Here is a 12,692-nt window from a genome sequence, read left to right as displayed (position 1 = left end):
AAACAAACATAAATTATCTTCCAAGTCCCAGCTGAGTGTGCCTTTCCTGCTAGAGCCCTGACTGATGCAGCCTCCCTTTGTTACCTCCTCCGCATGTACGTGTTCTGTAGTGGGGGAAATACCAGCCCAGCATTTGGTAAATGAGTTAGTCCCTACTGATGCACTTGATAGTTTTGTGACCAAGGGCAAATGAAAGCCAACTCTAAGTTCACTGACACTGAGGACTGTGTTTATTTTGCTCTCTACCGTATCCCTCTGGCTGGAACACAGTAGATGTTCATAAATAAATGAATCAATAAAGGGGCCCACTTAATATATTTGTATTACAGGCTGGGCACAGTGGCTCACACTTGTAATACCAGCACTTTGGGATGCTGAGGTGGGCGGATCACCTGAGACCAGGAGTTCAAGTCCAACCTGGGCAACACGGCAAAACCCCATCTTTACTAAAAAATACAAAAAAATTAGGTGGGCGTGGTGGTGTGCACCTGTAATTCCAGCCACTTGGGAGGCTGAGGCATGAGAATCACTTGAACCTGGGAGGTGGAGGTTGCAGTGACCCAAGATCGTGCCTCTGCACTCCAGCCTGGGCGACAGACCAAGACTCCATCTCAAAAAAAGAGAAAAAGAACATATATATATATATATATATATATATATATATATTACAAATAAAAATTATTTTTATATATGTTATATATAATTTATATATATATAAAATATGTATAGAGAATTGTGCAATTTAATTGGTGAGAGGTACTATGGATCTATGCACATGTATAGATATGAATGTGTGTATGTGTGCAGCTCCTAAGTTTCGCAAGGTTCCAAGGCACTAGTCACTACTGGAGGATTATAGTTCTCTAGCTGGCCTGAAAATGTAGAGTGACAGCATATAAATATATGTTATTATTATTCATTCCATATATATATAGTCCTCATTTTAAAAATGAGAAGTTTGTAATCATTAGACCAGACGATTCTGTCCAGGTATAATGAGACTGTTATTTTATGAAGAATGAGCAGAATGTGGCTTACTGAGGGATATACAACCAGATTGTCATAGAACTACATGCGGCTTTTGCCCAGGGAAGGAAGCATGGCTCAGGGCTCATTAGGAGGCCAGCCAGTGGCTTTGTTACTATGGCAGCTCCGCTCCCTGGCTCATAAGGCGTCCAGTGGAGGATTTGCTATTGTTACATCAAAGAGTAGCTCTGTAGTGACCATAATAGGAAGCTGAGGACTGCTTATCCCCTACAGCCAAAAAGACACAGAAGGGAAGGACCTGTGACTTCTCATTTCTATATTATATTCCTATTTTTCAGCATCATTTAGGTGTGAAAACCTGGCTTTCACAAAGGCATGTACTTTCTGAAAATGGGAAAATCCAAATGAGAGAGATAGAATGGGCCACAGACCAGAACTCCCCCTGAAAATGACATGCCAATTCTCACTTCCATGTCTGCCAGCCTTCCTTCCTGCCTGTCTGCCTTCTCTTTTGCAGCAGACCATTTCTGAACATCTGCGTTTTCACTGGGCACTGTGCTAGGCACTGGGGATGCTGCTGTCAGCAAAGAGATACCATCCTGGCCTTTCAGCCACTCCTACTGTCTGGGATGTGCTGTCACTGTACATTTTCAGGCCCAGCTAAAGATCTATAATCCTCCAGGGTGACTAGTGCCTTGGACCCTTAAGAAACTTAGGAGCGGCACACATACACACATTCACATCTACACATGTACACACATCCACAGTACCTCTCACCAATTAAATTGCACAATTCTCCATAGCAGACATTTTAAAGAATCTTATGCCTTTTAAAATATCCTCAGGGTTTGGCATTTAAGAAATATTTATGATGAGTATGACTTTGATAACATGTTAAAAATTTGTGATAGCATATGAATCCATTTTTCAACAGAGATTAATAAGACACTAGAAATCATTTTGTAGGATGCTTTCAAAATTAAAAAAAAAACAAAGAATTAAGTATTATTTCTTTAAGAGACAGTATGACTATAAAAAGTACAAAGAGGTGCCAATAATAAAGCAGAAAGCCTGCTCACACCACTTAATATTTTAAATGCTTCAGATAAAAGTCCTGCATTAAAAAATCCAATATAAATATATCTTTAAGTCTATTTAATTCAAAACAAGAAAAACATATGTGGAACCTAACACCTGTTTATTTAAAATTTTGGACATTTGGCTTATAGGAAAGAAAAAAAAAGTTGGTTTAAGGACAGTTTCAATTATTCTAGAGCTCCATCTAGTGAAAAATATCTAATTTATGAATATCATTTTTTTTTACAAACTCAGAGGCATAGAAATGAAAAGGCTTTATTTGTCTTATTCATGCGAGTTCATTGTAGAGGAAGGTAGGCTTTCTTAAAACCCTAGCTCAGGAAAAAAAAAACAGTTCATCAAATTGGAAATAAAATATTATTAGATGAATCCCAATATTACAACTTTTTGCTCTCTCCGAAGAGTCAGCTGTGCTGCATGTAGTGTTTCACTGTACCCAAAAGATATTGTTCTGATTTCAAAAAGTGCTGGCTTTAATCATCAAGGTGATGGTACACCTTTCTTTCAGAGATATTACAAAGAGTTACAGAGGAATGTAAATTGCAGAACACACACCTGCAGAATCGCCTCTCTTTCTTCATCAGAGACCCTTTTCATAGCTGCTTTCTTAAGGTTTTCCTGGATATAATGATCATATTCTTCTTGGGCTTTCTTTATTTCCTCGTTTCGCTTACATATGTATTCAGGTGTGACACCATAATCCTAAAAAGATTTTGCAGAAAAAAGTAATCAACATATCACCCTGGCTGGAGCGCAGTGGTGCTATCTCAGCCTACCCCAGTCTCCACCTTCCCGGTTCAAGCCATTCTCCTGCCTTAGCCTCCAGAGCAGCTGGAATTACAGATGTCCACCACTGTGACCAGCTAATTTTTGTATTTTTAGTAGAGATGGGGTTTCACCATGTTGGCAAGGATGGTCTCCATCTCTTGACCTCATGATCCACCCACCTCAGCCTCCTAAAGTGCTGGGATTACAGGCGTGAGCCACTGTGCCTGGCCAAGTAATCCGTATTCTGCATGCGATGTTATGTATGTGTATGTATCAACCAATGATGGGAGAAAAAGAAATGGTACAGATGTAAAGCCTTTGCTCAGAACCCTGTAAATTGACAAAATTCAGTGATTTTTCCCCCACTGTTGAGAGCTAGTAGATTCCTGCCTTTTAAAATGGAGTTGTCATTGGCTGGGCATGGTGGCTCACACCTGTAATCTCAGCACTTTGGGAGGTTTACTGGGGCGGATCTCTTGAGGTCAGGAGTTCAAACCAGCCTGGTCAACATGGTGAAACCCCGTCTTTACTAAAAATACAAAAATTAGCCAGGTGTGGTGGTGCATGTCTATAGTCCCAGCTATTCAGGAGGCTGAGGCACAAAAATTTCCTGAATCCGGGAGACAGAGGTTACAGTGAGCCATGATGGAGCCACCGCACTCTAGCCTGGGTGTCACAGTGAGACTCCATCTCTAAATAAATAAATAGGAGTTGTTATTGCTCGTTTTTCCTTTTCTGAATGTTTCCCACACCTGTTCTTAGCTGACACTTTACTCCTAAGAGTTGGCTTTTCTACCTTCCATGTTCTTCAGTTTTTACCTGAAATATGTTGAATATTTTGAAGTCTATTTTTTGTGGTCTTTTTAAAGACAAACTTTTCCAAAACATTATAAAAAGGAATGCTTAAAAGATACCAAGGATATCAGCTTTAAGAGGAAATTGACTTGGGACTCTGAGGTTCTTTTTTCCAAAAAAAAGGCAGGTGTAGTTCCCGGGCTGCTTCAAGTGCTGTGGAAGGCAGGCAGGGAAGCGCTGGGTAGAGATGAGTGGGGTCCCTGGTGAGGGCTCCATCCCCAGTCTGTGCCCATGGACCGAGATGAGGACAGGCATTTCTGTTTTCCCGCCTAAAATGTTGCATATCCCAAGACCACCCTGGCTTGCCACGCCCCCATCCTGTGCCTATAAAATCCCCCGAGGCCCTAGCAGGCAGGCACGCAAGTGACTGGGCGTCGAGAGGAACACATCGGTGGAAGAACACACAAGCGGAGGCCACTGACAGTAGCACACCGATGGGCACCGGCAGGCCTACGGGCCATTGACCTGTGGAACAACGTGGAGTTTGGCCGGGCTAAGGCCACTGAGCCGCTGGGCTCCAGGGAAAAACCATCTCCTTCTGGCTCCCCCATCTACTGAGAGCTACTTCCACTCAATAAAACCTTGCGCTCGGAGGCTGAGGCAGGAGCATCGCTCGAACCCGGGAAGCAGCAGTTGCGGTGAGCCGAGATCGCGCCCTTGTGCTCCAGCCAGGTCAACAAGAACGAAATTCCGTCTCAAAAACAAACAAACAAACAAAAACAAAAACCAAACCAAAACAAAACCCTGGCACTCGTTCTCCAAGCCCGCATGTGGTTCTTTCAGTATACCAAGGCAAGAATCCTGGGATACAGAAAGCCCTCTGGAAGCCCTCTGTCCTTGTGATAAAGCGGGGGTCTAATTGAGCTAGCGCAAGCCGCCTGTGGACAGCTAAACTAAAAGAGCACCCTGAAACAGGCGCCCCTGGGGCTTCAGGAGCTGTGAACACTCACACATAGACAACGCTGTGGAGCCGCAGCCCCACAGCCTGCCCGCCTGCTTGCGCCCCCTAGAGGTGTGAGCCGCGGAGCACCGAATAAGTGAGCCACGCCCCTATCGCACGCCCTGCGAGGGGAATCAGGGAACTGTTCCCTTTCACAAGGACTGACAGTGTCAGCTGTGTTTTTTCCAGTTTAGTAAATGCGTTTCATTCCACTGTGCAGAGAAACCGAACTACTATGTATTCCTTCTTCAAAAAGTATTTGAGAAGGCACTTGGTGCTAGGTATACTAGTCAATAAGGCAAAGTTTCTGTCTTCATGGAATTTTCATTCTGGTGACAGAGACTCAACAAAAATAGAACATGAAATAATATGTATGTGTTCTGAACTTAAAAAAAAAAGGATAGTGAGGGCAAAGAAAATAGTAAGGGCTATTTTAGATAAACAAGGAGGTTGGGGGAAAACTGAAAAAGCAGCAGTTGGGAGGAGGTATGCTAGTCATTAAAATATTGACAAATATTCTGTTCTCCTTCTGGACACTTGGTAGGAAACTCTTCCCCGTGTTTTCCTCATAAAGTAAGATGTAGCCATATGGCCTGACTTGCTCAATGTCAGTGGAGGTGACCTCGGTCACTTCTGGATAGAAGCCTGAAGAACTAGTGGATGACTTGCTGTGTCTTTTCCTGTCTGGTCTAGTGACAAGCAATGTTTACCTTTTTCTGGGTCCTGAAGAATGAAAACAAGAAACAGAGCCTCTAACAACCCTCAAAGGGCATGTGGCAAAAGCAAACAATAACACTATGCTGCTTTAAGTTACTGAAATTTGGGGGTTGTCATCACAGCGTAACTTAACCCATCCTGACTGAACAAGGGATAGAAATCCTAGATATAAATGTGTTCTAGAAGCTGCAGAGGACAATACAAATAAACTCTGGGAGCCCAGTATTCTGGGCAGTTGGTGCAGTAAGACAGGCCAACCCACTTCAGGAAACACCTCATTATAGCTTAGTACAATAACGGAGGCTCATCGTGATGATTCTGCAGGATCACAAAAAGATTAAATCATATTTGGCATACTCTGTTTAAGAAAGAGAATGACTGGGCACAGGGGCTCATGCCTGTAACCCCAGTACTTTGAGACACCTAGGCAGGAGAATTTCTTGAGCCCAAAAGTTCAAGACCAGCCTGGGCAACATAGTGAGACTCCTATCTTTTAAAAAATTAAATTTATTTTTTCACAAGGACTGACAGTGATTAATTAATTTTTTTAAGAAAGAAAGGGAATGGCATGACACAGTTTCTTAAAAAAAAAACTCACAAATGAGCAAAAGCTTCAGTTATCTGAAATATTCCTATGGGCTGAATCACCAAAGGCTAATGCATACTGTTAACAAAACTGCATATATTATAATATATTCACTCTTTGTTCTTTTACTATGGGTCATATTTTGTGTCAAGTGGTCAATATACTTTATATTATTTAATTCTCACTACAATCCTGTGATAAATGCAATGAACTATTCGAAATCACAGTAACTAAGTGGCAGAGTTAGAATGTGAAATGGTGTCTTTACTACTATTGCTAAATACCTCATGTGATCATTTATCCTTGTTTGTTCCCAGAAATTGTTTCTCATGGTATGAATGGCATATAATTCACTTGGAACTAAAACTTGAGTTTACTAATTTTATAAAAATATGACATTTCCTTTAAAAGAATTTATTTACTATCTCACCTATCAATAATACAACTTTTTTAAAATTTTGAGATGGAGTCTCACCCTGTCACCCAGGCTGGAGTGCAGTGGTATGATCTTGGCTCACTGCAACATCTGCCTCCTGGGTTCAAGCAGTTCTCCTGCCTCAGCCTCCTGAGTAGCTGGGACTACAGGCACACACCACCATGCCTGGCTAATTTTTTTTTTTTTTTTTGTATTTTTAGTGGAGATGGGGTTTCACCATATTAGCCAGGATGGTCTTGATCTGATCTTTGATCTGCCTGCATTGGCCTCCCAAAGTGCTGGAATTACAGACATGAGCCACTGTGCCTGGCCAGATAATAGATCTTTAAAACTTAACTCTGATAAGAGAAAAGTAAATTGAATAAATCTTTAATAAGCACCAATTGCTTAGTCAGTAACACCAAAAGGACATTAGTCACAGTCGTTTCATGGCTTGGTAAACAAGCATAGGTAGATCTGGTATTTTTCTGTGTTCATGATGGGTACTCTAAATTTCCTGTTCAAGGTAGAAAATGCATTAAAGTGGACAGCTTAGAGAGCAGCCAGAAGGAGAGGCACAGTGTGTGACAGGTGGTAGCATGACCATCAATTACTTTACATATGATCGTGGAGAAATAATGGATTCGAAATGGCTTTAAAGGCCAGGAGAGTGAGTTTTCTACTTTTCCCCATCCTATGGGACAAGGACTATAAAACAGTTTCCAGAGGCCACAGAAGGAGGAAGTACCTGGAGAAGCCTGAAGTAACTTTATTGGCTTAACCTGCCAACTCGTAGGTTCCTGAGAAGACAGTGTCCTCTGAAAACAGCTCTGAGATTCCCGTTTTGGTTTTCAGCTGCCATTGGATTTATCATGGTAGATCACTGGACTCTTCGATTCAAGGCCCCTGCAAATCACTATTGCAATTTCTTTTCTTTTCATTTCTCCTCTCTTCTCCTTTCCTTTTTCCTTTCCTTTCTTTTTCCCTCTCTTCCTTCATTTCTTCTTGCTGCAACTTATTATTCTTTAGAACTTGCACTTTTTCTTTTTGACACAGCATCTCGCTCTGTCACCCAGGCTGGAGTGCAGGGACACAACCTTGGCTCACTGCAAACCTGGCCTCACGAGATCAAGTGAGTCTCATGCCTTAGCCACCAAGTAGCTGGGATTACAGGCACATGCCACCACGCCTGGCTAATTTTTGTATTATTAGTAGAGACGGGTGTCACCATGTTGGCCAGGCTGCACTTGAATTCCTGACCTCAAGCAATCTGCCCTGTCCTCCAAAGTGCTGGGATTACAGGTGTGAGCCACTGTGCCCAGCCTGCATTCATATTTTGTGCATTTCAAGCACTTTTAAGCTTTATAATTATGTAAAATTCCTATACACCAATAACATACTTAAAGAGAGCCAAATCAAGAACGAACTGCCATTCACAATTGCTACAAAGAGAATAAAATACCTAGGAATACAACTAACAAAGGATATAAGGACCTCTTCAAGGAGAACTACAAACCACTGCTCAAGGAAATCAGAGAGGACACAAACAGATGGGAAAACATTACATGTTCATGGTTAGGAAGAATCAATATTGTGAAAATGGCCATATTGCCCAAAGTAATTTACAGATTCAATGCTATCCCCATCAAGCTACCTATGATGCTCTTCACAGAATTGGAAAAAACCACCTTAACTTCATATGAAACCAAATGAGAGCCCATATAGCCAAGTCAATTCTAAGCAAAAAGAACAAAGCTGGAGGCATCACACTACCTGACTTCAAACTATACTACAATGCTACAGTAATCAAAACAGCATGGTACTGATACAAAAACAGAGATATAGATCAATGAAACAGAACAGAGGCCTCAGAGGCAACGCCAAACATCTACAACCATCTGATCTTTGACAAAACTGACAAAAACAAGCAATGGGGAAAGGATTCCCTGTTTAATAAATGGGGTTGGGAAAACTGGCTAGCCATATGCCGAAAGCAGAAACTGGGCCCCTTCCTGACACCTTACACTAAAATTAACTCCAGATGGATTAAAGACTTAAACATAAGACCTAACACCATAAAAACCCTAGAAGGAAATCTAGGCAAAACCATTCAGGACATAGGCAGAGGCAACGACTTCACGACTAAAACACCAAAAGCATTGGCAACAAAAGCCAAAATTGACAAATGGGATCTAATTAAACTCCACAGCTTCTACACAGTAAAAGAAACAAATCATTAGAGTGAACCAGCGACCAACAGAATGGGAAAAAAATTTTGCAATCTACCCATCTGACAAAGGGCTAACATCCAGAATTGACAAAGAACTAAAACAGATTTACAAGAAAAAAACAAACCCATTCAAAAGTGGATGAAGGATATGAACAGACACTTTTCAAAAGAAGATATACATGAGGCCAATAAACATCTGAAAAAAATTCTCATCATCATTAGTCATTAGAGAAATGCAAATCAAAACCACATTGAGATACCATCTCACGCCAGTTAGAATGGCGATCATTAAAAAATCGGGAGACAATGGATGCTGGAGAGGATGTGGAGAAATAGGAACACTTTTACACTGTTGGTGGGAGTGTAAATTAGTTCAACCATTGTGGAAGACAGTGTGGTGATTCCTCAAGGACCTAGAAATAGAAATTCCATTTGACCCACAATCCCATTACTGGGTATATATCCAAAGGATTATAAATCGTTCTGTTATAAAGACACATGCACACATATGTTCATTGTGGCACTGTTTACAATAGCAAAGACCTGGAACCAACCCAAATGCCCATGGATCATAGACTGGACAAGGAAAACGTGGCACATATACACCATGGAATACTATGCAGTAATAAAAAACAATGAGTTCATGTCCTTTGTAGGGACATGGATGAATCTGGAAACCATCATTCCCAGCAAACTGACATAAGAACAGAAAATCAAACACCACATGTTCTCAATCATAGGCGGGTGTTGAACAATGAGAACACGTGGACACAGAGAAGGGAGCATCACACACTAGGGTCTGTTGGGAGGGACTGGGGAGGGACAGTGGAGGGTAGGGAGTTGGGGAGGGATAACATGGGGAGAAATGCCAGATACAGGTGACAGGAATGGAGGAAGCAAACTACATCGCCATGTATGTACCTATGCAACAATCCTGCATGTTCTGCACATGTACCCCAGAACCTAAAGTGCATTAAAATATATATTTTTAAAAAGATTTTTTGTAAGCTTTTTTATTTTAAAGATGTATATTTGGCTGGGTGTGGTGGCTTACATCTGCAGTCCCAGCACTTTGAGAGGCTGAGGTGGGCAGATCATTTGAAGTCAACAGTTGAGACCAGCCTGGCTAACATGGTGAAACCCCCTGTTTACTAAAAATACAAAATTAACCAGTCCTGGTGGTACATGCCTGTAATCCCAATTACTTGGGAGGGTGAGACAGGAGAATCACTTGAACCAGAAGCTGGAGGTTTCAGTGAACCAAGATTGCACCACTGTATTACAGACTTGGCAACAGAGTGAGAATACATCTAAAAAAAAAAAAAATCTAGATTTCAACTATAAGGTTTACCAGTGAAATTAGATGCCTATCTGATAAACACCCTTTCAGATACAAATGAAGGACCCAAAAGGACTAGATTATTGTACAGTACTTTCAAGGCTTTACCCAAGACCAAAACCAAATAAACATATTCATGTGAAAATTGGAATGTGAATTATTTATACTACATTGATGAGATGGATGGTTCTAAAGCTGCATTCTGTTTCATTTTTCTTATTCAGCTGCCAAGTTATTGCAATTAATGACTAAATCTTAAGATAATCTGATGGCTCATTCCTTCTAGATTTACAGTAATGACTCCTTTTAGTGACATTTCTACCTAACCAAAAATATCTTTCAGACAATGTTTATTAAAATTGTTAAATATATTAATTGAAATTAAGGAAAACAACAATAACTTTCATCAACTGAACTATATGGAATTGTTTACTACAAGTTCTCTGTAAATTCAGCACATTATATTTGGACCAAACACAGATTGCAGAAGAATGAGAATCAGCAATATAGACAATGTGTCCAATGAGAGCAATAATGATAATATAGACGATCATTATGAACATCATATTTAAATTATTTGAATCTCGGGCTTCTCATTAATATACGACAAGGCTACCTTTTTATTGATGTACTTTGGAACTAGTCCTGAAGCCTCAAGATCATGCTTGTCTCCAGTTCTTTTATCAACATAAATTGGTTTAGGCTTTTTAGCCACTCCCATGATGACATCGGCTGCATTTGTATTTATAAAATTTTTTTCACTCTGTATTCCCATGACAGGATGATCAGTCCTCAATGGCACAGCAGGCTTTTTGGGCATGTTCCGATCAAACTTTTTTACTGTTAAATACAACATTTCTTTGTTAATATTAAGCCACAAACACTGTCACTCAGTGCTATTTATGATACCCAGATATTTTGCCACTTGCATATTGAAGTTTTAGTCTTAATATATTTAAATATTTAAGATAGAAGTTTATACTTATCCCCAAACACATTGACTTCTAGACATTAAATACACACCGCTTTTTACCCGTCAATCATGACTCAATAAAACGAGTTTTAGAAAAGGAAAAAAGTCAGTAATTAAAATGGAAATAAATTAAGGGCAACAAAATCAATATGTTGAGGAGTCCAGGCACAGTATCTCATGCCTGTAATCCCAGCACTTTGGGAGGTCGAGGCATGTGGATCACTTGAGCTCCGGAGTTCAAGATCACTCTTGGCAACATAGTGAAACCTCATCTCTGCAAATAATGCAGAGTTAGCCGAGCATGACAGTGTGCACCTGTAGTCCCAGCTACTCAGGAGGCTGAGGTGGGAGGATTGTTTCAGCCTGGGAGGCAGAGGTTGCAGTGAACTGAGATCATGCCATTGTACTGCAGCCTGGGTGACAGAGTGAGACTCTGTCTCAAAAAAGATTTATATATATATATATATATGGATACATATCCTTAATTATATGCTAGCTAATACATTTTTATTGGTCATTGTGAAAATATTTTCTTACAAAGATTTCAACGACAAATGTTTAGCTTTCCCATTTAAGGTAAGTTTAAACAAGAAACATTAAAACTCTTTTTCTGAGTACTATCAATGTTGCCAATAATTGCTTCTTCCGTGAAAAATTACTGTAAAGTAAAATCAAATTTGATGTATCAAAAGTCTAAGAAGGTATGGATTTTTTCACCAAAACTATTACTATAAGGTATAAAAATAATTTAATAGCTGTGTACTCAACACACAGCTTAACAAATTAAAAAAATGACTAGTACAATTGAAATTTCTTATTCATTCCTCCCTGACTGCATTCTAAAGTAACTGTTATTCAAAATTTATCTTATTTATTTCTCTAAACCACTTTCTCTTCATTAGTAGCCGATGAAAGTGGCCATTTTTACACAGCCTCTTCAGCTTGAGCATTCCAATTGATTTATTTTGATACAGCCAAATGGTTTGTCAAAATGCAAAAATGTGAAATTATTTATTTATTTTTATTATTTTTTTTCTATTGAGCACAACATCAAGTGGTCACTGAAATAATTTATTTTTAAGAGCTGAAAGCAACACTATCTTGACAAGGCCTTATTCCAGTTTTAACCCCATCACAATTACTAAGGACTGACTTAATTCATTTCTGTATCATTTGACCTTTTTATGAGTTTATATAACATTTATTATTAGCAAAGCCAATGCTTATTGTTAAAAGTCTATGAACTGGATTAGCATCTTGTCAGGGGCTGAGTTATGTCCTTCTAGAATTCATATGTTGAAGCCCTAACCCCCAATATCTCAAAATGTAACTGTATTTGTAGAGACGGTCTTAAAAGAGGTAATTAGGTTAAAACGAGGTCATTAGAGAAGGCACTAATGTAATATCACTGGTGTCCTTAGAAGAGGAAATTTGAACACAGACATACCTATAGGAAAGGACATGTAAATACACAGGGAAAAGATAACCATCTACAAGCCAATGAAAAATGCTTTAGAAGAAACCAGCCCTGTTGGGTGACGCGTTGCATGCCTGTAGTCCCAGCTACTTGGGAGGCTGAGGCAGGAGGATTGCTTGAAACCAGGAGTGTGAGGCTGCAGTGTGCTTTGATCATGCCTGTAAATAGCCACCCCACATTCCAGCCTGTGCAACATAGACCCCATCTCTAAAAATAAAAACAGACAAAAATACCCCCCAAGAAGAAAAGCAAAAATCAACTAATCTTGCTGACACCTCGATGTTGTCTCCAGAACTCTCATTGGACT

The 12,692-nt window shown here is 40.0% G+C and overlaps 1 protein-coding gene across 3 annotated transcripts in view; it reads right to left on the bottom strand.

Moving 5' to 3' along the window:
- ENKUR (enkurin, TRPC channel interacting protein) overlaps positions 1 to 12,692 on the bottom strand; it is a 29,356-nt gene that overhangs the window by 3,247 nt on the left and 13,417 nt on the right. For 2 of the 3 annotated variants that reach the window (XM_017535524.1, XM_017535525.2), the window contains 2 exons: positions 10,552 to 10,775; positions 2,641 to 2,787 (listed from right to left, as the gene is read on the bottom strand). In XM_017535524.1, coding sequence (XP_017391013.1) covers positions 2,641 to 2,787; positions 10,552 to 10,775 — 371 coding nt within the window. The remainder of the gene's footprint in view (positions 1 to 2,640; positions 2,788 to 10,551; positions 10,776 to 12,692) is intronic. The other variant, XM_017535526.1, reaches the window with a different exon arrangement.

Source organism: Cebus imitator, unplaced genomic scaffold (genome assembly GCF_001604975.1).
Source record: "Cebus imitator isolate Cc_AM_T3 unplaced genomic scaffold, Cebus_imitator-1.0 Scaffold92, whole genome shotgun sequence".
Lineage (NCBI taxonomy): Eukaryota > Metazoa > Chordata > Mammalia > Primates > Cebidae > Cebus > Cebus imitator.
Note: the sequence above shows the minus strand (reverse complement) of the source record. Positions and strands in the feature narration are given on the sequence as shown.